Genomic DNA, 17,225 nt, shown 5'->3' on the forward strand with positions numbered 1-17,225 from the left:
GACAAACTCGTCCGATCCAAGGCAACGTGTTCCATTAATTTAAAATAAAACAAAATTGAGCCGCTCTTGAAGAAACAAATCGCTCTTCAAATCTGATACAGACCCTAACTACTTAAAAATGCAACCACTCTCTATTATTGTTTCGTGCTAAAAACCATCAAGAGTTTTGTCATACACTCACCTTTATCGCCGTCATAAATAAATGCAAATCTTTTCCACTGGTGAAACCGTACGAGGTCAACCACGACGGGCACCAGCGACGGCATCATGGATACCAGGTAGTCTTTAGTCCCAGTGGTATTGAGTCCCATGTCCCGCTTGGAGAGTGATGTGATAATGATGGGGATGTGGAAGGTACCACTGTAGGACAACGCAGTGGGGATCAATGGCGTCTCGATATCGGCTCCTATCAAAAGGATGCCGTTTGCGAAGAGATCACATACTGCGCATGTGCGTGTGGGAAAAGAAAAAAAACAAAATGGAGGTCGTTTTAGTATTTCATAATATTAAAGGGACACGTTGCCTTGGATCGGTCGAGTTGGTCTTTGAAAAGCGTATGTATTCGTTTGTTATAGAATGCATATGATTAGAAAGATATTTTAAAAGTAGAATATAATGATCTACACAAGTATCATTAGAAATTGCGTGGTTTTCCTTTTACCTCGTCGACAAACACGGTCGGCTTTTTATGGGAGTCAAATTTCAAAGACCAACTCGACCGATCCAAGGCAACGTGTTCCTTTAATTAGGCTTTGAGAAATTCATCTTTAAGACGGCAAGGAAAGTGCACTTCAACATGTGCGTTTTGGAAACGAAAAAAAAAACACGAAATGGCCCACGTTAGTTTTAGTAATTCATGCTTATAAGTAAGGCCTGGAATTTAATCTTTGAGAGGGCAAGGCCATTTTGTTTTTAAAGGGCACTTCAACTGGAAAAAAAAACAATTGAATTCACTTGAAATCAACTGCGCATGATCCAAGGTCACCAAACTCCTTGTTATTCTAGGTCTGGCACCCATTTCAACAAGTATTTTGTGCAAGAGGACTCAATTTGGCGATCTGATGTAAACATAATAAATTATATTATCGATGTTATGTCTTCAAAGAATAAATGTGTACATGAAGAACTATTCAAAAACTACTCCTTTTAAAGCCATTATACACTTTCGGAACAGAAAAAACAAAACAAAAGTTCACAGATTTACAAATAACTTACAGGGTTCACAGAAGGTTATGGTAAAAGACTTCTCTTGAAATATTATTCCATAAAATGCTTTACTTTTTGAGAAAACATTGAAACAATTATAAATTCTTGACATCGAGACTTACGGATTTATAGTAAACACATGTCATGACACGGCGAAACGTGCAGAAACAAGGGTGGGTTTGCCCGTTATTTTCTCCCGACTCCGGTGACCGATTGAGCCTAAATTTTCACAGGTTTGTTATTTTATATATAAGTTGTGATACACGAAGTGTGGGCCTTTGGACAATACTGTTTACCGAGAGTGTCCAATGGCTTTAAAAAGATGTTTAAGGTATTTAAAGACGTTGACTAAATGTTGAGTTACGTTATATAAAATTAATGGTGCTCTTTATATTACAAGTAATACTGAAGTGAAGTTTAATGTACCAAGAACTATAACTTTTCCTTAATACTGTTCATGAAGCAAAGTGGCTATCATAACCACACTTACAAGACCTTTTTACAAGACCTTTTTTATACAAGACCTGTTTACAAGTCACTGCATAAGTAAAGAACGCCAACGCTCTCTGTGGAACTTAGCTCGTCAAACTGCCATCTTCTTTGAAACCTAACAGTGAGAATGTATACGCACAGTAATGACCATGCATCACGTTGACACGTTTACGCGGTTTGATAAGAAGCATTGATGGGCCAGCATTTCACACCTACCCTCCAAATAGCCTAGACACTGAGCACGTAAACGTGACTCATTCCCTACACTGCCTGGTGTGGGTATCTTCTTACTGGCTTCTAAATTACCTTATTAGCTAGCGGTTGAGACTTGAGGATAAAGACTACGCTTGACCTCGTTTGATTAAGTTTGTCATCAAGTGTGAGAGGTCATAGGTGTATTCTGTGGTAACGGCGGTTGTCTGGCTTGGTTAAAATTCTGAGGTTAAGTTGTTAACTTATGAATGAAGTGCTCATTCAAACGTTTCATTTTGACCTAAGCTTTGTTGTTTAACTTTATTTGAAAACAGCAACTTATAATGTTGTAAATGGCGTTGGTGGTTATTTGCTCAAATTTGACTTTATAGCAAAAAGAAAAGAAAGCAAAATGATAACTTTGCAAGTGGCGTTGGTGGTATAGCGGTGAGAATAGTTGCCTTCCAAGCAATTGACCCGGGTTCGACTCCCGGCCAACGCAATAGTTTTATTTGTTCAAATTTCATACTACAGCAAAATGAAAAGAAAGCAAAATGATAAATTTGTAAGTGGCGTTGGTGGTATAGCGGTGAGAATAGTTGCCTTCCAAGCAATTGACCCGAGTTCGACTCCCGGCCAACGCAATAGTTTTATTTGTTCAAATTTCATTTTATAGCAAAATGAAAATAAAGCAAAATAATAACTTTGCAAGCGGCGTTGGTGGTATAGCGGTGAGAATAGTTGCCTTCCAAGCAATTGACCCGGGTTCGACTCCCGGCCAACGCATCAGTTGTATTTGTTCAAATTTCATACTATAGCAAAATGAAAAGAAAGCAAAATGATAACTTTGCAAGTGGCGTTGGTGGTATAGCGGTGAGAATAGTTGCCTTCCAAGCAATTGACCCGGGTTCGACTCCCGGCCAACGCAATAGTTTTATTTGTTCAAATTTCATACTAAAGCAAAATGAAAAGAAAGCAAAATGATAACTTTGGAAGTGGCGTTGGTGGTATAGCGGTGAGAATAGTTGCCTTCCAAGCAATTGACCCGAGTTCGACTCCCGGCCAACGCAATAGTTTTATTTGTTCAAATTTCATACTAAAGCAAAATGAAAAGAAAGCAAAATGATAACTTTGGAAGTGGCGTTGGTGGTATAGCGGTGAGAATAGTTGCCTTCCAAGCAATTGACCCGAGTTCGACTCCCGGCCAACGCAATAGTTTTATTTGTTAAAATTTCATTCTATAGCAAAATGAAAATAAAGCAAAATAATAACTTTGCAAGCGGCGTTGGTGGTATAGCGGTGAGAATAGTTGCCTTCCAAGCAATTGACCCGAGTTCGACTCCCGGCCAACGCAATAGTTCTATTTGTTCAAATTTCATTCTATAGCAAAATGAAAATAAAGCAAAATAATAACTTTGCAAGCGGCGTTGGTGGTATAGCGATGAGAATAGTTGCCTTCCAAGCAATTGACCCGGGTTCGACTCCCGGCCAACGCAATAGTTTTATTTGTTCAAATTACATATTATAGCAAAATGAAAAGAAAGCAAAATGATAACTTTGCAAGCGGCGTTGGTGGTATAGCGGTGAGAATAGTTGCCTTCCAAGCAATTGACCCGGGTTCGACTCCCGGCCAACGCAATAGTTTTATTTGTTAAAATTTCATTCTAAAGCAAAATGAAAAGAAAGCAAAATGATAACTTTGCAAGCGGCGTTGGTGGTATAGCGGTGAGAATAGTTGCCTTCCAAGCAATTGACCCGGGTTCGACTCCCGGCCAACGCAATAGTTTTATTTGTTAAAATTTCATTCTAAAGCAAAATGAAAAAAAAGAAAAATGATAAATTTGCAAGTGGCGTTGGTGGTATAGCGGTGAGAATAGTTGCCTTCCAAGCAATTGACCCGGGTTCGACTCCCGGCCAACGCAATAGTTTTATTTGCTCAAATTTTATTTTATAGCAAAATGAAAAGAAAACAAAATGGGAACTTTGCAAGTGGCGTTGGTGGTAGAGCGGTGAGAATAGTTGCCTTCCAAGCAATTGACCCGGGTTCCACTCCCGGCCAACGCAATAGTTTTATTTACTCAAATTTGATTTTATAGCAAAATGAAACGAAAGCAAAATGATAACTTTGCAAGTGGCGTTGGTGGTATAGCGGTGAGAATAGTTGCCTTCCAAGCAATTGACCCGGGTTCGACTCCCGGCCAACGCAATAGTTTTATTTGTTCAAATTACATATTATAGCAAAATGAAAAGAAAGCAAAATGATAACTTTGCAAGCGGCGTTGGTGGTATAGCGGTGAGAATAGTTGCCTTCCAAGCAATTGACCCGGGTTCGACTCCCGGCCAACGCAATAGTTTTATTTACTCAAATTTGATTTTATAGCAAAATGAAAAGAAAGCAAAATGATAACTTTGCAAGTGGCGTTGGTGGTATAGCGGTGAGAATAGTTGCCTTCCAAGCAATTGACCCGGGTTCGACTCCCGGCCAACGCAATAGTTTTATTTGTTCAAATTACATATTATAGCAAAATGAAGAGAAAGCAAAATGATAACTTTGCAAGCGGCGTTGGTGGTATAGCGGTGAGAATAGTTGCCTTCCAAGCAATTGACCTGGGTTCGACTCCCGGCCAACGCAATAGTTTTATTTGTTAAAATTACATATTATAGCAAAAAGAAAAGAAAGCAAAATGATAACTTTGCAAGCGGCGTTGGTGGTATAGCGGTGAGAATAGTTGCCTTCCAAGCAATTGACCCGGGTTCGACTCCCGGCCAACGCAATAGTTTTATTTGTTCAAATTTCATTCTATAGCAACACAAAACGAAAACAAAATGGGAACTTTCCAAGTGGCGTTGGTGGTATAGCGGTGATAATAGTTGCCTTCCAAGCAATTGACCCGGGTTCGATTCCCGGCCAACGCAATAGTTTTATTTGTTCAAATTTCATTCTATAGCAAAATGAAAGTAAAGCAAAATGATAACTTTGCAAGCGGCGTTGGTGGTATAGCGGTGAGAATAGTTGCCTTCCAAGCAATTGACCCGGGTTCGACTCCCGGCCAACGCAACAGTTTTATTTGTTCAAATTTCATACTATAGCAAAATGAAAAGAAAGCAAAATGATAACTTTGCAAGCGGCGTTGGTGGTATAGCGGTGAGAATAGTTGCCTTCCAAGCAATTGACCCGGGTTCGACTCCCGGCCAACGCAATAGTTTTATTTACTCAAATTTGATTTTATAGCAAAATGAAAAGAAAGCAAAATGATAACTTTGCAATGGCGTTGGTGGTATAGCGGTGAGAATAGTTGCCTTCCAAGCAATTGACCCGGGTTCGACTCCCGGCCAACGCAATAGTTTTATTTGTTCAAATTACATATTATAGCAAAATGAAAAGAAAGCAAAATGATAACTTTGCAAGCGGCGTTGGTGGTATAGCGGTGAGAATAGTTGCCTTCCAAGCAATTGACCCGGGTTCGACTCCCGGCCAACGCAACAGTTTTATTTGTTAAAATTTCATGTTATAGCAAAATGAAAAAAAAAGAAAAATGCTAAATTTGCAAGTGGCGTTGGTGGTATAGCGGTGAGAATAGTTGCCTTCCAAGCAATTGACCCGGGTTCGACTCCCGGCCAACGCAATAGTTTTATTTGTTCAAATTTCATTCTATAGCAACACAAAACGAAAACAAAATGGGAACTTTCCAAGTGGCGTTGGTGGTATAGCGGTGATAATAGTTGCCTTCCAAGCAATTGACCCGGGTTCGATTCCCGGCCAACGCAATAGTTTTATTTGTTCAAATTTCATTCTATAGCAAAATGAAAGTAAAGCAAAATAATAACTTTGCAAGCGGCGTTGGTGGTATAGCTGTGAGAATAGTTGCCTTCCAAGCAATTGACCCGGTTTCGACTCCCGGCCAACGCAACAGTTTTATTTGTTCAAATTTCATTCTATAGCAACACAAAACGAAAACAAAATGGGAACTTTCCAAGTGGCGTTGGTGGTATAGCGGTGATAATAGTTGCCTTCCAAGCAATTGACCCGGGTTCGATTCCCGGCCAACGCAATAGTTTTATTTACTCAAATTTGATTTTATAGCAAAATGAAAAGAAAGCAAAATGATAACTTTGCAATGGCGTTGGTGGTATAGCGGTGAGAATAGTTGCCTTCCAAGCAATTGACCCGGGTTCGACTCCCGGCCAACGCAATAGTTTTATTTGTTCAAATTACATATTATAGCAAAATGAAAAGAAAGCAAAATGATAACTTTGCAAGCGGCGTTGGTGGTATAGCGGTGAGAATAGTTGCCTTCCAAGCAATTGACCCGGGTTCGACTCCCGGCCAACGCAACAGTTTTATTTGTTAAAATTTCATGTTATAGCAAAATGAAAAAAAAAGAAAAATGCTAATTTTGCAAGTGGCGTTGGTGGTATAGCGGTGAGAATAGTTGCCTTCCAAGCAATTGACCCGGGTTCGACTCCCGGCCAACGCAACAGTTTTATTTGTTAAAATTACATATTATTGCAAAAAGAAAAGAAAGCAAAATGATAACTTTGCAAGCGGCGTTGGTGGTATAGCGGTGAGAATAGTTGCCTTCCAAGCAATTGACCCGGGTTCGACTCCCGGCCAACGCAATAGTTTTATTTGTTCAAATTTCATTCTATAGCAACACAAAACGAAAACAAAATGGGAACTTTCCAAGTGGCGTTGGTGGTATAGCGGTGATAATAGTTGCCTTCCAAGCAATTGACCCGGGTTCGATTCCCGGCCAACGCAATAGTTTTATTTGTTCAAATTTCATTCTATAGCAAAATGAAAGTAAAGCAAAATAATAACTTTGCAAGCGGCGTTGGTGGTATAGCTGTGAGAATAGTTGCCTTCCAAGCAATTGACCCGGGTTCGACTCCCGGCCAACGCAACAGTTTTATTTGTTCAAATTTCATTCTATAGCAACACAAAACGAAAACAAAATGGGAACTTTCCAAGTGGCGTTGGTGGTATAGCGGTGATAATAGTTGCCTTCCAAGCAATTGACCCGGGTTCGATTCCCGGCCAACGCAATAGTTTTATTTGTTCAAATTTCATACTATAGCAAAATGAAAAGAAAGCAAAAATGATAACTTTGCAAGTGGCATTGGTGGTATAGCGGTGAGAATAGTTTCCTTCAAAGCAATTGACCCGGGTTCGACTCCCGGCCAACGCAACAGCTTTATTTGTTCAAATTTCATACTATAGCAAAATGAAAAGAAAGCAAAATGATAAATTTGCAAGTGGCGTTGGTGGTATAGCGGTGATAATAGTTGCCTTCCAAGCAATTGACCCGGGTTCGATTCCCGGCCAACGCAATAGTTTTATTTGTTCAAATTTCATTCTATAGCAAAATGAAAGTAAAGCAAAATAATAGCTTTGCAAGCGGCGTTGGTGGTATAGCGGTGAGAATAGTTGCCTTCCAAGCAATTGACCCGGGTTCGACTCCCGGCCAACGCAACAGTTTTATTTGTTCAAATTTCATACTATAGCAAAATGAAAAGAAAGCAAAATGATAACTTTGCAAGCGGCGTTGGTGGTATAGCGGTGAGAATAGTTGCCTTCCAAGCAATTGACCCGGGTTCGACTCCCGGCCAACGCAATAATTTTATTTACTCAAATTTGATTTTATAGCAAAATGAAAAGAAAGCAAAATGATAACTTTGCAAGTGGCGTTGGTGGTATAGCGGTGAGAATAGTTGCCTTCCAAGCAATTGACCCGGGTTCAACTCCCGGCCAACGCAACAGTTTTATTTGTTCAAATTACATATTATAGCAAAATGAAAAGAAAGCAAAATGATAACTTTGCAAGCGGCGTTGGTGGTATAGCGGTGAGAATAGTTGCCTTCCAAGCAATTGACCCGGGTTCGACTCCCGGCCAACGCAATAGTTTTATTTGTTAAAATTTCATGTTATAGCAAAAAGAAAAAAAAAGAAAAATGATAAACTTGCAAGTGGCGTTGGTGGTATAGCGGTGAGAATAGTTGCCTTCCAAGCAATTGACCCGGGTTCGACTCCCGGCCAACGCAATAGTTTTATTTGTTAAAATTTCATGTTATAGCAAAATGAAAAAAAAGAAAAATGATAAATTTGCAAGTGGCGTTGGTGGTATAGCGGTGAGAATAGTTGCCTTCCAAGCAATTGACCCGGGTTCGACTCCCGGCCAACGCAATAGTTTTATTTGTTCAAACTTAATATTATAACAAAATAAAAAGAAAACAAAATAATCACTTTGCAAGTTGCGTTGGTGGTATAGCGGTGAGAATAGTTGCCTTCCATAATTGACCCAGGTTCGACTCCCGGCCAACGCAATAAGTTTATTAGTTAATTTTTTATTTATTTATTTTTTTTTTTGTGGGTGGGGGGGGGGTACTTTGAAGAGTTTATTTATTGTCCAGGTTCTCTTTGTATCATGCTGGCATATCTCTTGTTGCTCATTGTGAGCATAACAATTTAAACAAACACTAAATTGTGAACATTCCAGCGCTTAAAACCGAGTTAAAAAGTCAACGGATCTGTGGTTACATTGCATCAACCCGAAGTCTAACCCTGCAAGTGTTGAATCATATTTTAATACCCGCGGGCATCGGTTTCTGCTATACCCGTCGGGGAATCATTGCGTAGTAATTAGTATATCAATATTTCATGAGTAGTGAAGGGTTATAAAAAGTGATTAAAACCACAATTAACATTCCGGTGGGGTTAACCCAAGCATGCACGATCGTGCTTCAGCATGATGACAGGCTGAGTGTGGGATTTCGTTATTATCATTACAGTGAGTGTAACAATCGCATAGTCTGGTGATAGCAGTGTCTATTTCGCTAGTCATTTGGTGCATGACATCTAAAGACTGCTTTGGTGATTTCGTCATTACGATCAGGTTATCATCTTTGTCGAGTGGGCTTCGTGTAATAAAGTCAACTGATTGAAAGTGTTAATAATTGAAGGGGTTTTGAGGTATCACTGTCTATTCAGTTCCGTAACACCGTATTTACACTGCAGAAACTGTGGTGTTTTATCGACACCAGTTTATCATCTTCATCATACGCGATAATACTGAATTAAGGTGTCAATTGTTTGTGTTTCGGGGTCATAACATAGTGAGTTATCAATGTGTATTCAGTTCGGTAACACCGTATGTATACTGCACAAACTGCGGTGTTAAATTAACACCAGTTTATCATCATCAACGTATGCAATAAAGTCAATTGATTGAAGAAGGTAAGGTGTTTTAACACCTTCAATCGGTTGACTTTATTGAAGGTGTTTTAACACCTTCAATCAGAACACCTTCAATCAGTTGACTTTATTGCTTTTTGTGTTTGGGAGTTCAATAGACATGTTTGTTTCGTCCATGGCGTATTATGTATGTTCTCCTTAAAGCAATTTTTATTTTACTTTAATTTTTTAAGGATAAAGCCTACCGATTTTTTCATTGCATGACTTTTTTGTCTTCCATGTTAGTTACAACGCGCCCATGAGTCTGAACAAGACACGTTTCAAGGAATTCCCTAGATATCAAAGTCCAATAATTGTTTCATGATATAATGGAGAAGAGCTCGATAGGGGAGATTAAAACAAGATTGGGTTCTTCAAGCACCTGTGGCTAGAATTTTATTGTAGGAAATTGCCACCCACATCAGGGCAAAAATACCATGACCCATGTACTTAATTTTATTTAACTGGTTTCATACTCTGTTCTATTCAGCACGAAACCTTAAAAGTCACCTGGAAATAGAATTTTTTTTCTTTCAAACATAAGAGTATATGCTTACGAACAATAAAACCATTTTTTAGTAATTGTTTATCACGATTTATATGTTTAAAAAATATATAAAGTTGTTTGGGGGCTGACTCCGCCTACCCCTTTTGTGACGTCAATCGAGGCAGACTTTGCCTGCAATGCGTATAGTAAACACACGTGCAAAGTACATGTACGTCCAAGTCGTGAGTTGGTACATTTCAAAAAGTGTTTTTCTGCATTCAGCAGCAATACACCTGGTCGGCATTGCCGGAAAAAAAAAACATTTTTTTTTTTTTTTTGAAACGTACAAACTCACGACTTGGTCCGTACATGTACTTTGCAATTGTGTTTACTCTACGCATTACAGGCAAAGTCTGCCTCGATTGACGTCACGAACAGCGCCCTCTCGGGTCGGGGTCTACTCTTAAATTTGAAAATAACATAAGAACTGATTTTGTAAAACCTTAGTTAACTGCTTATTCACATTCCACTCATCAAAACACATATATTAGTGACAAAAGCTTTATTTTGAAAAAATACCACTTCCAGGTGACTTTAAGCAAAATTGTCTGCTTAACCAGCACTATTAAATTTGGCCCTTTCATGTCTCTGCTCACCAAAACCTCAATTATGTTGCTTTATTAAAACCATTTGGCGTAAGCGTACTCTATATATTCCCTTGAACTATTTTCTTTTGCAAAACTGATTCTTGTGTCATATGTATAGCGTTGTTTCTGTACATAGCGCTCCGTGTATCTTTGCGACAACACTGCACTTCCTTAGCTTTTTCAGTAATATTACTTTTTCTACTAATACTGTACCCAAAGAACTTAATCATTGTTATGCAAATTAACCGTAAACTCTTAATTTGACCTAACCCATAGAACGAATATCATTTCCCCTATTGGCATCGGTGAACAGCTCACTTACCTTTTTGACCCAATTCGAAGCTGTTTGAGTCGCTGACATACTTTTCAAACCCCACAAACTGTACGGAATCCGTCCCGTTGTTTGCCACATTGTGAAGTATGGCACCTCGACGGAACCCGAAGAATGAAGTGGTCAATTTGTCGGTAAAAATAGCACCTGCAAGTTAACAGAAACGCCGATGACACAATATAAATGTGACAATTTTGAGGCATTGAATAAATTGATGTATATGTTCAGCCTTAATACAAATTATAACTTTGATTGCTGGATTCGTTCGATTGCTATACTATATAAATGTAAATAAAAATACCGGGGCAATTTTTATAAAGACAACTTTAGTTTGTATACAATAAAGTACTTGGTAGAGTTAATCGTGAACATATTTAAAAAAAAAAATTGGGACGAGGATGCTTATTTTTAAGAAGCCCATTTGGAAATAACGCCCATGTTTGTGCGGATTATAAATATCAGTTGGGAAAAAAATTGTACAAGTAACCGGATACAGAGTTCAAGTTTTATTTTATTTGTTAATTTGTTAAAATATTGAATTGTACACACATTACACTAATTACTTGAAGTAACAAAATCGTGTTGAAAAAAACTCGAATGGTTGGGCTAACTTGGTAGTTAAAACACGCTTGAGACTTGCACAGTCCATAAATAAATGCACACAAATTATGCAGCCTCTCGTCAAGATAATGGTCATTTTCGAAACCAAGGCGTCGGCTTTGGATTCGGCTTTAACCTCCGTCCCCTCGTCTGACGCCCTGAGCATATAAAGCTGAGTACGGGTAAAGTTGTTAAAACAACCGCGGAGCCATGCTAGCCTGTTCCGAATCCAAAGCTGAAGTCGTGGTTTCGAAAAGGGCCTATAGTTAGGCATAATTTGCATTCTGCAATCAAGTTGTTCTGTCAAAAGAAAACAATTTCAAACACCTAAAGTTATTACAATTGTAAATATTTCTAGTAGCCATTAACGTTCGAATACATTTAGGTGAACCCAATTACGGATCGGGTATTTTATTTCATGAGTAGAATAATGCAAGTAAACATTGTGAAGCACATGTGAATATTTAGAACGGACTGAAAACTTAGTTATCAACCCTTAAGAACACCTCTCCCCTTTTAAGGTTGATCTAAATTCCTCAAATTAGAAAAGGGAAGACCGCTAAGTGTATTTTGAACTCCGTAAGCAACACGTCCCTTTTTATATTTAAGGTTCTATAAATCCAGCAAAAGGCGTTGAAAAACACAACCCACATGTTTTCATAAAAGTTGCGCTTTTCTCTATTAAGGCTTATCAGAATTCCTTAAGCTAGAAAAAAACAAGCGAGCAAGTGCCTTTAAGAGCCCGTCTTGATGACTCGAAGAGACGGGGGAGATAGAGCTCTTCTTCCCCCGGTCGCATCGCACCTCCTTGGATCAATTATTGATGACGGTGCCTAACAGAGCGTCTTAGTGCCGTAAGAAGAGAGAATAACCATCACGGTTTCCCAAAGCCCCAAAGTCTCAAGATAATGTGAGCTAACATATTATATCAACACTTGATATGCCTGAAGTTTTTTGGCAGATAATGCCCATGTAGCTAAGATGCCAGTAGGTGAATTTAAAACCACCAAGTTTAAAAAAATGTAGCGTTTGTCTGTAAAATATCACCTTAATTTAGGAAAGGAATGAAGGTGACGCGGTCATGCTGCCATGAAGCTAAAGAGATGGATTTCAATTAAGGGCCGATAAGTATAGATGATTAATAATAAATCCAGTTTCTCGAATGGGAAACTAATGACCTCTATCATCTACTTAACACACTTTGATTATTAATTCACGGTGTTTTGTTTGTCTATCTAGGTTTTTCTGAGGAGCGGTTCAGAAAGTTGAAGCGTAAACTTCTTTCCGGAAAATATAAGTCATCTAAAGTTAAATTTGGCCAGAAGTGTTGGTGAAAATGGTGATAGTACGGCAGGTATTGTGTCCTTGATGCTCTACAGTTAATATAAGACATGTACATTCTGCCATTGGGTCATTGCAGATTTGTCTAGGCAGAACAAGAAACAGTGGCAACCAGGTGTGTCTTTCATTTGCAATGTCCCTGTAGCCAAATATCCTTTTCATTGCATATTCTGACTAATGTATGAGCCAAATTCCAAACACACATTTCCTTTTGCACCACTGGAATCATTATTTTTTGGCGAATATGCATTTTTTTTTTTAATTAAAGGCAGTGGACACTATTGGTAATTGTCAAAGACTAGTCATCTCACTTGCTGTATCTCAACATATGCATACAAAACAAACCTGTGAAAATTTGAGCTCAATGGTCGTCGAAGTTGCGAGATAATAACGGTTGATTTCGAGACCTCAAATTCTAATTCTGAGGTCTCGAAATCAAATTCACGGAAAATTACTTCTTTCTCGAAAACTATGTCACTTCAGAGGGAGCCGTTCCTCACAATGTTTTATGCCATCAACCTCTCCCCATTACTCGTTACCAAGAAAGGTTTTATACTAATAATTATGTTGAGTAATTACCAATAGTGTCTACTGCCTTAAAATATGGCACTACTCTACCACTATACAGTTTGACTTGCACAAGTCATCCACTTATTAATATGTAATGTATTATTATTGCTACACAAAACCACATATACACTTAGAAGTCATATTTTTTGGAGTAGGCCTAAACAAGTTTCTAGTTTACGACATAGTTTAACATTCAAGTTGCGGAAATTCTGCTGCCATATTGGTTTTTGTTGCAAAACCAACAGTTAACATTTTCTTTCTTTTTTCCCGGCAATGTTTGCTGGTTCTGGCTTATTTTAATGTTGCCAATCATATAGTGTTATATAGACGATGTGACCTGTGACATCACATGTTTACAGAAAAGCCACAGAGCCTGGACTTCCTGCAGGCATGATTTGTACACAGCTCAATGGAAGAACACATAAAATTTTATATATTATGGAGATTGCACTGTCTAATTTTTATCAACTTTTGATATGATGGAAGAGGGCACATCTCAAAACTTGACCAGCTTTTACTTGCATAACTCTTGGTTTAATGTGGAAATTGACACACAAAATGTCAACTTTCCCTTAGGACCAGTGTGGTATCTTGCCTGCCAGAATACTGAAAGAATGGACAAGGTCACACTTATTGTAAACAAGGTTCACATGGTCTATAATTTGCAGTATTTTAGAAGCAGTGAAATCTCATGAGGGACTTGATGTCACTGGTTTGCACTTCAAGGCTGCGGGTAAAGTGAAGAAATGGTTTGACCTTCAATTCTATTCAAGTCAACAGTTATTAACCCATGACGAAATAAAAAATTCAAGTATCAATAGATTAGAAATAAATAAAATTGAAGGAACAACTAGAAAAAATCATTAACCAGAGCATAAAAGAGTAAGGCTGTCAGATTATAAAGTTCTTGTAGAGGAACGCCTATATTGATAAATGACAAACAATTAAGACAAGAGAATTAAAGTAACAAACAAACAGTGGAAGCAATTAGAGGAATGTGTCAAAACTGACAGGTAAGTGGCTGCTAAAACAAATTAAAACCAAAATAACCCGAGAGGGTGTCAAAGACTTGATTGACTAGAAGAGAGCTATGGAACCCAAGAGGAGGGAGAAATATTCTGAATAAGAAGACTCGAATAGAATCATAGATGGCATATTTCAAAATTCATAATTAAAAGTTATGATAATGTCCCCTTGAAACCTATTGACAACAATGACAATTATTTTTCGATATAATACGTGCTGGCATTAATCTGTTAGTGTCATCAATACACCCTATATGAGCAATAACAGACTCACGTATTATAGACCACATCATTATTTTGTACACTTGTGTTTTCGAAACGCTGCTTCAAAATAGGCGAATGCAGGGTAAGCCAGAGCCAAATCAGTGGTGTACAGAAGGGCTTTAGTGGCTTAAGCAGTGGCTATGGCTATGCTGAACACGCATATTATTCTTTAAGTGTTATTGCTGCAGCCAGGGGTTGTACAGCCGGTGTCGCATGCAATTATGTCCTCTATGCAATTCTATCCGGAGGACATTATTGCATATGCAAAAATGTCCGCCGGACGGTTTTGCATATGCAATCGTATCCGCCCGGACGCTACTGCATAATGCAATTGTGTCCGCCTGGACACAATTGCATGTGCAGTTGTGTCCGCCCCCGTGCAAAACCGTCGCCATTTTTTTACAAGCTGAGTGCATGTCATGAATGACAAAGGTTCGGCCGTTGGGTATTCGCTGTAATTATAAAATACGTGAATATTCATGCTGCATATAGGCTACGTAGGTTCAGTGCACGCACGCTCGCTAACGCACGCGCATACTACTACAGTTATGAACTTGTTCGCCGGACGGTTTTTGCATAGCCCCGGACACGATTGTATATGCAAAAGTGTCCGGAGAGGACAGTATTGCATGGCGGACACAATTGCATCTGACACCGGCCGTAGCCGAAGTGGCATGCCATTTTATGGCAAAACAGAACCGTGCAGGGATAGGTGTGCGAAAAAGACTGCATCAGGAAAGACTGCATCAGATAGATATTTATTTATACACACCAGAAACGCAAGATTTGGGGGAAAAGAACTGGCAGCCTTCGCTGCCAAAAAAAAAATTGGTAAAAAACCTTATTTGTCCAATAATGCTACCAAAATTAACAGCCGCCGTAGTACTGATAAATAAAATTGTTTGTCCGAAACAAACGGTAAACCTTTACTTCATAAAAACAATTGTAATGCTACACTAAAAATAACACATTTGTTTATCAAGTAATTTTAGCTACTCAAAAGCCTTCCTTACAACTCTGGTCAACTCTGGTGAACAACATGGTATTTAGAGAGTCCCCCAGTAGAGGCAGTGGGAGGAAGCTCCCCTGGGAATGATCCCTCCCCCGGCAGAAAAAAACAAACCATCACAACGCATGCATAAACTGAACTGAGCAGTGACTTGCAACCTCCATCCAAGACAACAATGTCCCTGTCAACATAACAGCTGATTTAGAAGGGTTTTGTTTTTACGGTAACGCACGTATTTCCGACACCCCTTGATTTCGACACCCTTGTGTTCCGACACACCTAATTTTCCCAACCCTAACTCTAACGAAACAACAAAAACCTAGCGTGTAAATAATTATGATTTTTTTTTCTGAACTTTGTTGTTGGAACATGTCGTAATATAAATTAGTCGCCATTCTTACAATACAGTATTAATAGGTAACTGTCGTTGTGTCTAGTTTGGATGAGTGGTTTGCTTTTGACTCAGTCCGCCATTTTGCTTCCTTGTGTCATAATTACTAAGACATGGACACTATCGCTAATTGTCAAATACCAGTCTTTTCACTTGGTGTATCCCAACATGTGCATCAAATAACAAACCTGTGACGTTTTAGCTCAATCGGTCGTCGAAGTTGCGGAAATAAAAGAAGAAAAAACAACCCTTGTCACACGTAGTTGTGTGCTTTCAGATGCTTGATTTCGGGACCTCAAATTTTAAACCTGAGGTCTTGAAATAATTCATTAAAAAAAATGTCTTTCTCGAAAACTACGTTATTTCAGAGAGAGCTGTTTCTCATATTGCTTTATACTATCAACAGACTCCCATTACTCGTTACAAAGAAAGGTTTGCTAATACATATTTTGAGTAATTACCAATAGTGTCCACTGCCTTTAATTGACGCTTCATCTGATGGGATTCACATGTTAGGAGTACTTAATGCACAAGTCTCACGGATACCAGTGAGTATACTACTATTTGAAATGGTTGGGAAAAAAATAACTGGCCGACCTGTGTGTCCAAAGCGAGGCCCACTGACCTCTGAACTCTGACCCCTTCTCACTGTTTTTAAGGTGCTTCTGAAAACATGTGATTGTTTACGGTATACAAACTATAATATCGATAAGAAATAAAACCAATCAATATTATGTTTCTTAATTAGAGTTATTAATCAAATGATTTGCAGAACATGTGAGTTTAATTTGCTTGCATGTCACACGAGGCAATCCTTAATGTCCCATATTTTTGGTCACCACACGTTAAAACAAAGTCGTCAGATGGGTGCTGAGACATATTTATGTATTAGTTTCTAAACTGGCGAATCTTATACCAATACCGTTAGTATGCACACCATGCAAGTTGGAATGTTATAATAATAATATTCGATATTTATATAGCGCTTTATACACCCGAAGGGCGTCTCAAAGCGTTGAAACAAACAGTATTTCCTGCAAGGTATGTGGGACTGAATTATGAGATCTACTCCTTTTACACATCACCATGTAATGGTTTACTAGGTGCTGTGGGGCACTATGCCGCCAACCCAGCCAGGAACACCAGGGCGAACCCCTTCTCTTTTCGATAAGTGCACTGGGTTCTTTTACGTGCAATCCAAAGGACGAAGCAATTGTTAAGTGTTTTGTTTAAGGACACAAGTGAAGAAACAGTTTTCACGGTCTTCAAAACATCGAGGCATACTGAATTTCTAATCGAGCCATCTTCAAACCAGTTGTACAATGTGTATAACCAAAAAGTTACTGTTAAAAACATTATCAACATAATAAACACTATTATTGTCTACACAGACTTGGTAACTGCAACAAAAAAGCACCAGGATTAGTTAGAAACATCAT

The 17,225-nt window shown here is 38.7% G+C and overlaps 1 protein-coding gene and 38 non-coding genes across 39 annotated transcripts in view; 38 read left to right on the forward strand and 1 right to left on the reverse strand.

The window, feature by feature from the left end:
* Positions 1 to 17,225, reverse strand: part of LOC139935981 (glutamate receptor 4-like) — a 41,481-nt gene that overhangs the window by 24,121 nt on the left and 135 nt on the right. The window contains exons 2-3 of the mRNA XM_071930650.1: positions 10,578 to 10,733; positions 182 to 442 (exon numbers count right to left, since the gene is read on the reverse strand). Of these exons, the coding sequence (XP_071786751.1) occupies positions 182 to 442; positions 10,578 to 10,733 (417 nt within the window). The remainder of the gene's footprint in view (positions 1 to 181; positions 443 to 10,577; positions 10,734 to 17,225) is intronic.
* Positions 2,321 to 2,392, forward strand: Trnag-ucc (transfer RNA glycine (anticodon UCC)). The gene has a single exon. It is a non-coding gene; the product is annotated as a tRNA-Gly (tRNA).
* On the forward strand, positions 2,463 to 2,534 carry Trnag-ucc (transfer RNA glycine (anticodon UCC)). Its single transcript has one exon. It is a non-coding gene; the product is annotated as a tRNA-Gly (tRNA).
* Positions 2,605 to 2,676, forward strand: Trnag-ucc (transfer RNA glycine (anticodon UCC)). Its single transcript has one exon. It is a non-coding gene; the product is annotated as a tRNA-Gly (tRNA).
* Trnag-ucc (transfer RNA glycine (anticodon UCC)) lies at positions 2,747 to 2,818 on the forward strand. Its single transcript has one exon. It is a non-coding gene; the product is annotated as a tRNA-Gly (tRNA).
* Positions 2,889 to 2,960, forward strand: Trnag-ucc (transfer RNA glycine (anticodon UCC)). The gene has a single exon. It is a non-coding gene; the product is annotated as a tRNA-Gly (tRNA).
* On the forward strand, positions 3,031 to 3,102 carry Trnag-ucc (transfer RNA glycine (anticodon UCC)). Its single transcript has one exon. It is a non-coding gene; the product is annotated as a tRNA-Gly (tRNA).
* Trnag-ucc (transfer RNA glycine (anticodon UCC)) lies at positions 3,173 to 3,244 on the forward strand. Its single transcript has one exon. It is a non-coding gene; the product is annotated as a tRNA-Gly (tRNA).
* On the forward strand, positions 3,315 to 3,386 carry Trnag-ucc (transfer RNA glycine (anticodon UCC)). The gene has a single exon. It is a non-coding gene; the product is annotated as a tRNA-Gly (tRNA).
* On the forward strand, positions 3,457 to 3,528 carry Trnag-ucc (transfer RNA glycine (anticodon UCC)). Its single transcript has one exon. It is a non-coding gene; the product is annotated as a tRNA-Gly (tRNA).
* Trnag-ucc (transfer RNA glycine (anticodon UCC)) lies at positions 3,599 to 3,670 on the forward strand. Its single transcript has one exon. It is a non-coding gene; the product is annotated as a tRNA-Gly (tRNA).
* Trnag-ucc (transfer RNA glycine (anticodon UCC)) lies at positions 3,741 to 3,812 on the forward strand. The gene has a single exon. It is a non-coding gene; the product is annotated as a tRNA-Gly (tRNA).
* Trnag-ucc (transfer RNA glycine (anticodon UCC)) lies at positions 4,025 to 4,096 on the forward strand. Its single transcript has one exon. It is a non-coding gene; the product is annotated as a tRNA-Gly (tRNA).
* Trnag-ucc (transfer RNA glycine (anticodon UCC)) lies at positions 4,167 to 4,238 on the forward strand. Its single transcript has one exon. It is a non-coding gene; the product is annotated as a tRNA-Gly (tRNA).
* Positions 4,309 to 4,380, forward strand: Trnag-ucc (transfer RNA glycine (anticodon UCC)). Its single transcript has one exon. It is a non-coding gene; the product is annotated as a tRNA-Gly (tRNA).
* On the forward strand, positions 4,451 to 4,522 carry Trnag-ucc (transfer RNA glycine (anticodon UCC)). The gene has a single exon. It is a non-coding gene; the product is annotated as a tRNA-Gly (tRNA).
* Positions 4,593 to 4,664, forward strand: Trnag-ucc (transfer RNA glycine (anticodon UCC)). The gene has a single exon. It is a non-coding gene; the product is annotated as a tRNA-Gly (tRNA).
* Positions 4,735 to 4,806, forward strand: Trnag-ucc (transfer RNA glycine (anticodon UCC)). Its single transcript has one exon. It is a non-coding gene; the product is annotated as a tRNA-Gly (tRNA).
* On the forward strand, positions 4,877 to 4,948 carry Trnag-ucc (transfer RNA glycine (anticodon UCC)). The gene has a single exon. It is a non-coding gene; the product is annotated as a tRNA-Gly (tRNA).
* Trnag-ucc (transfer RNA glycine (anticodon UCC)) lies at positions 5,019 to 5,090 on the forward strand. Its single transcript has one exon. It is a non-coding gene; the product is annotated as a tRNA-Gly (tRNA).
* Positions 5,160 to 5,231, forward strand: Trnag-ucc (transfer RNA glycine (anticodon UCC)). The gene has a single exon. It is a non-coding gene; the product is annotated as a tRNA-Gly (tRNA).
* Trnag-ucc (transfer RNA glycine (anticodon UCC)) lies at positions 5,302 to 5,373 on the forward strand. Its single transcript has one exon. It is a non-coding gene; the product is annotated as a tRNA-Gly (tRNA).
* Positions 5,445 to 5,516, forward strand: Trnag-ucc (transfer RNA glycine (anticodon UCC)). The gene has a single exon. It is a non-coding gene; the product is annotated as a tRNA-Gly (tRNA).
* On the forward strand, positions 5,587 to 5,658 carry Trnag-ucc (transfer RNA glycine (anticodon UCC)). The gene has a single exon. It is a non-coding gene; the product is annotated as a tRNA-Gly (tRNA).
* Trnag-ucc (transfer RNA glycine (anticodon UCC)) lies at positions 5,871 to 5,942 on the forward strand. Its single transcript has one exon. It is a non-coding gene; the product is annotated as a tRNA-Gly (tRNA).
* Trnag-ucc (transfer RNA glycine (anticodon UCC)) lies at positions 6,012 to 6,083 on the forward strand. Its single transcript has one exon. It is a non-coding gene; the product is annotated as a tRNA-Gly (tRNA).
* Trnag-ucc (transfer RNA glycine (anticodon UCC)) lies at positions 6,154 to 6,225 on the forward strand. The gene has a single exon. It is a non-coding gene; the product is annotated as a tRNA-Gly (tRNA).
* Positions 6,297 to 6,368, forward strand: Trnag-ucc (transfer RNA glycine (anticodon UCC)). Its single transcript has one exon. It is a non-coding gene; the product is annotated as a tRNA-Gly (tRNA).
* Trnag-ucc (transfer RNA glycine (anticodon UCC)) lies at positions 6,439 to 6,510 on the forward strand. Its single transcript has one exon. It is a non-coding gene; the product is annotated as a tRNA-Gly (tRNA).
* On the forward strand, positions 6,581 to 6,652 carry Trnag-ucc (transfer RNA glycine (anticodon UCC)). The gene has a single exon. It is a non-coding gene; the product is annotated as a tRNA-Gly (tRNA).
* Positions 6,723 to 6,794, forward strand: Trnag-ucc (transfer RNA glycine (anticodon UCC)). Its single transcript has one exon. It is a non-coding gene; the product is annotated as a tRNA-Gly (tRNA).
* On the forward strand, positions 6,865 to 6,936 carry Trnag-ucc (transfer RNA glycine (anticodon UCC)). The gene has a single exon. It is a non-coding gene; the product is annotated as a tRNA-Gly (tRNA).
* Trnag-ucc (transfer RNA glycine (anticodon UCC)) lies at positions 7,150 to 7,221 on the forward strand. Its single transcript has one exon. It is a non-coding gene; the product is annotated as a tRNA-Gly (tRNA).
* Positions 7,292 to 7,363, forward strand: Trnag-ucc (transfer RNA glycine (anticodon UCC)). The gene has a single exon. It is a non-coding gene; the product is annotated as a tRNA-Gly (tRNA).
* Trnag-ucc (transfer RNA glycine (anticodon UCC)) lies at positions 7,434 to 7,505 on the forward strand. Its single transcript has one exon. It is a non-coding gene; the product is annotated as a tRNA-Gly (tRNA).
* On the forward strand, positions 7,576 to 7,647 carry Trnag-ucc (transfer RNA glycine (anticodon UCC)). Its single transcript has one exon. It is a non-coding gene; the product is annotated as a tRNA-Gly (tRNA).
* Positions 7,718 to 7,789, forward strand: Trnag-ucc (transfer RNA glycine (anticodon UCC)). Its single transcript has one exon. It is a non-coding gene; the product is annotated as a tRNA-Gly (tRNA).
* Positions 7,861 to 7,932, forward strand: Trnag-ucc (transfer RNA glycine (anticodon UCC)). The gene has a single exon. It is a non-coding gene; the product is annotated as a tRNA-Gly (tRNA).
* Trnag-ucc (transfer RNA glycine (anticodon UCC)) lies at positions 8,003 to 8,074 on the forward strand. The gene has a single exon. It is a non-coding gene; the product is annotated as a tRNA-Gly (tRNA).

Source organism: Asterias amurensis, chromosome 4 (assembly GCF_032118995.1).
Source record: "Asterias amurensis chromosome 4, ASM3211899v1".
Classification (NCBI taxonomy): domain Eukaryota; kingdom Metazoa; phylum Echinodermata; class Asteroidea; order Forcipulatida; family Asteriidae; genus Asterias; species Asterias amurensis.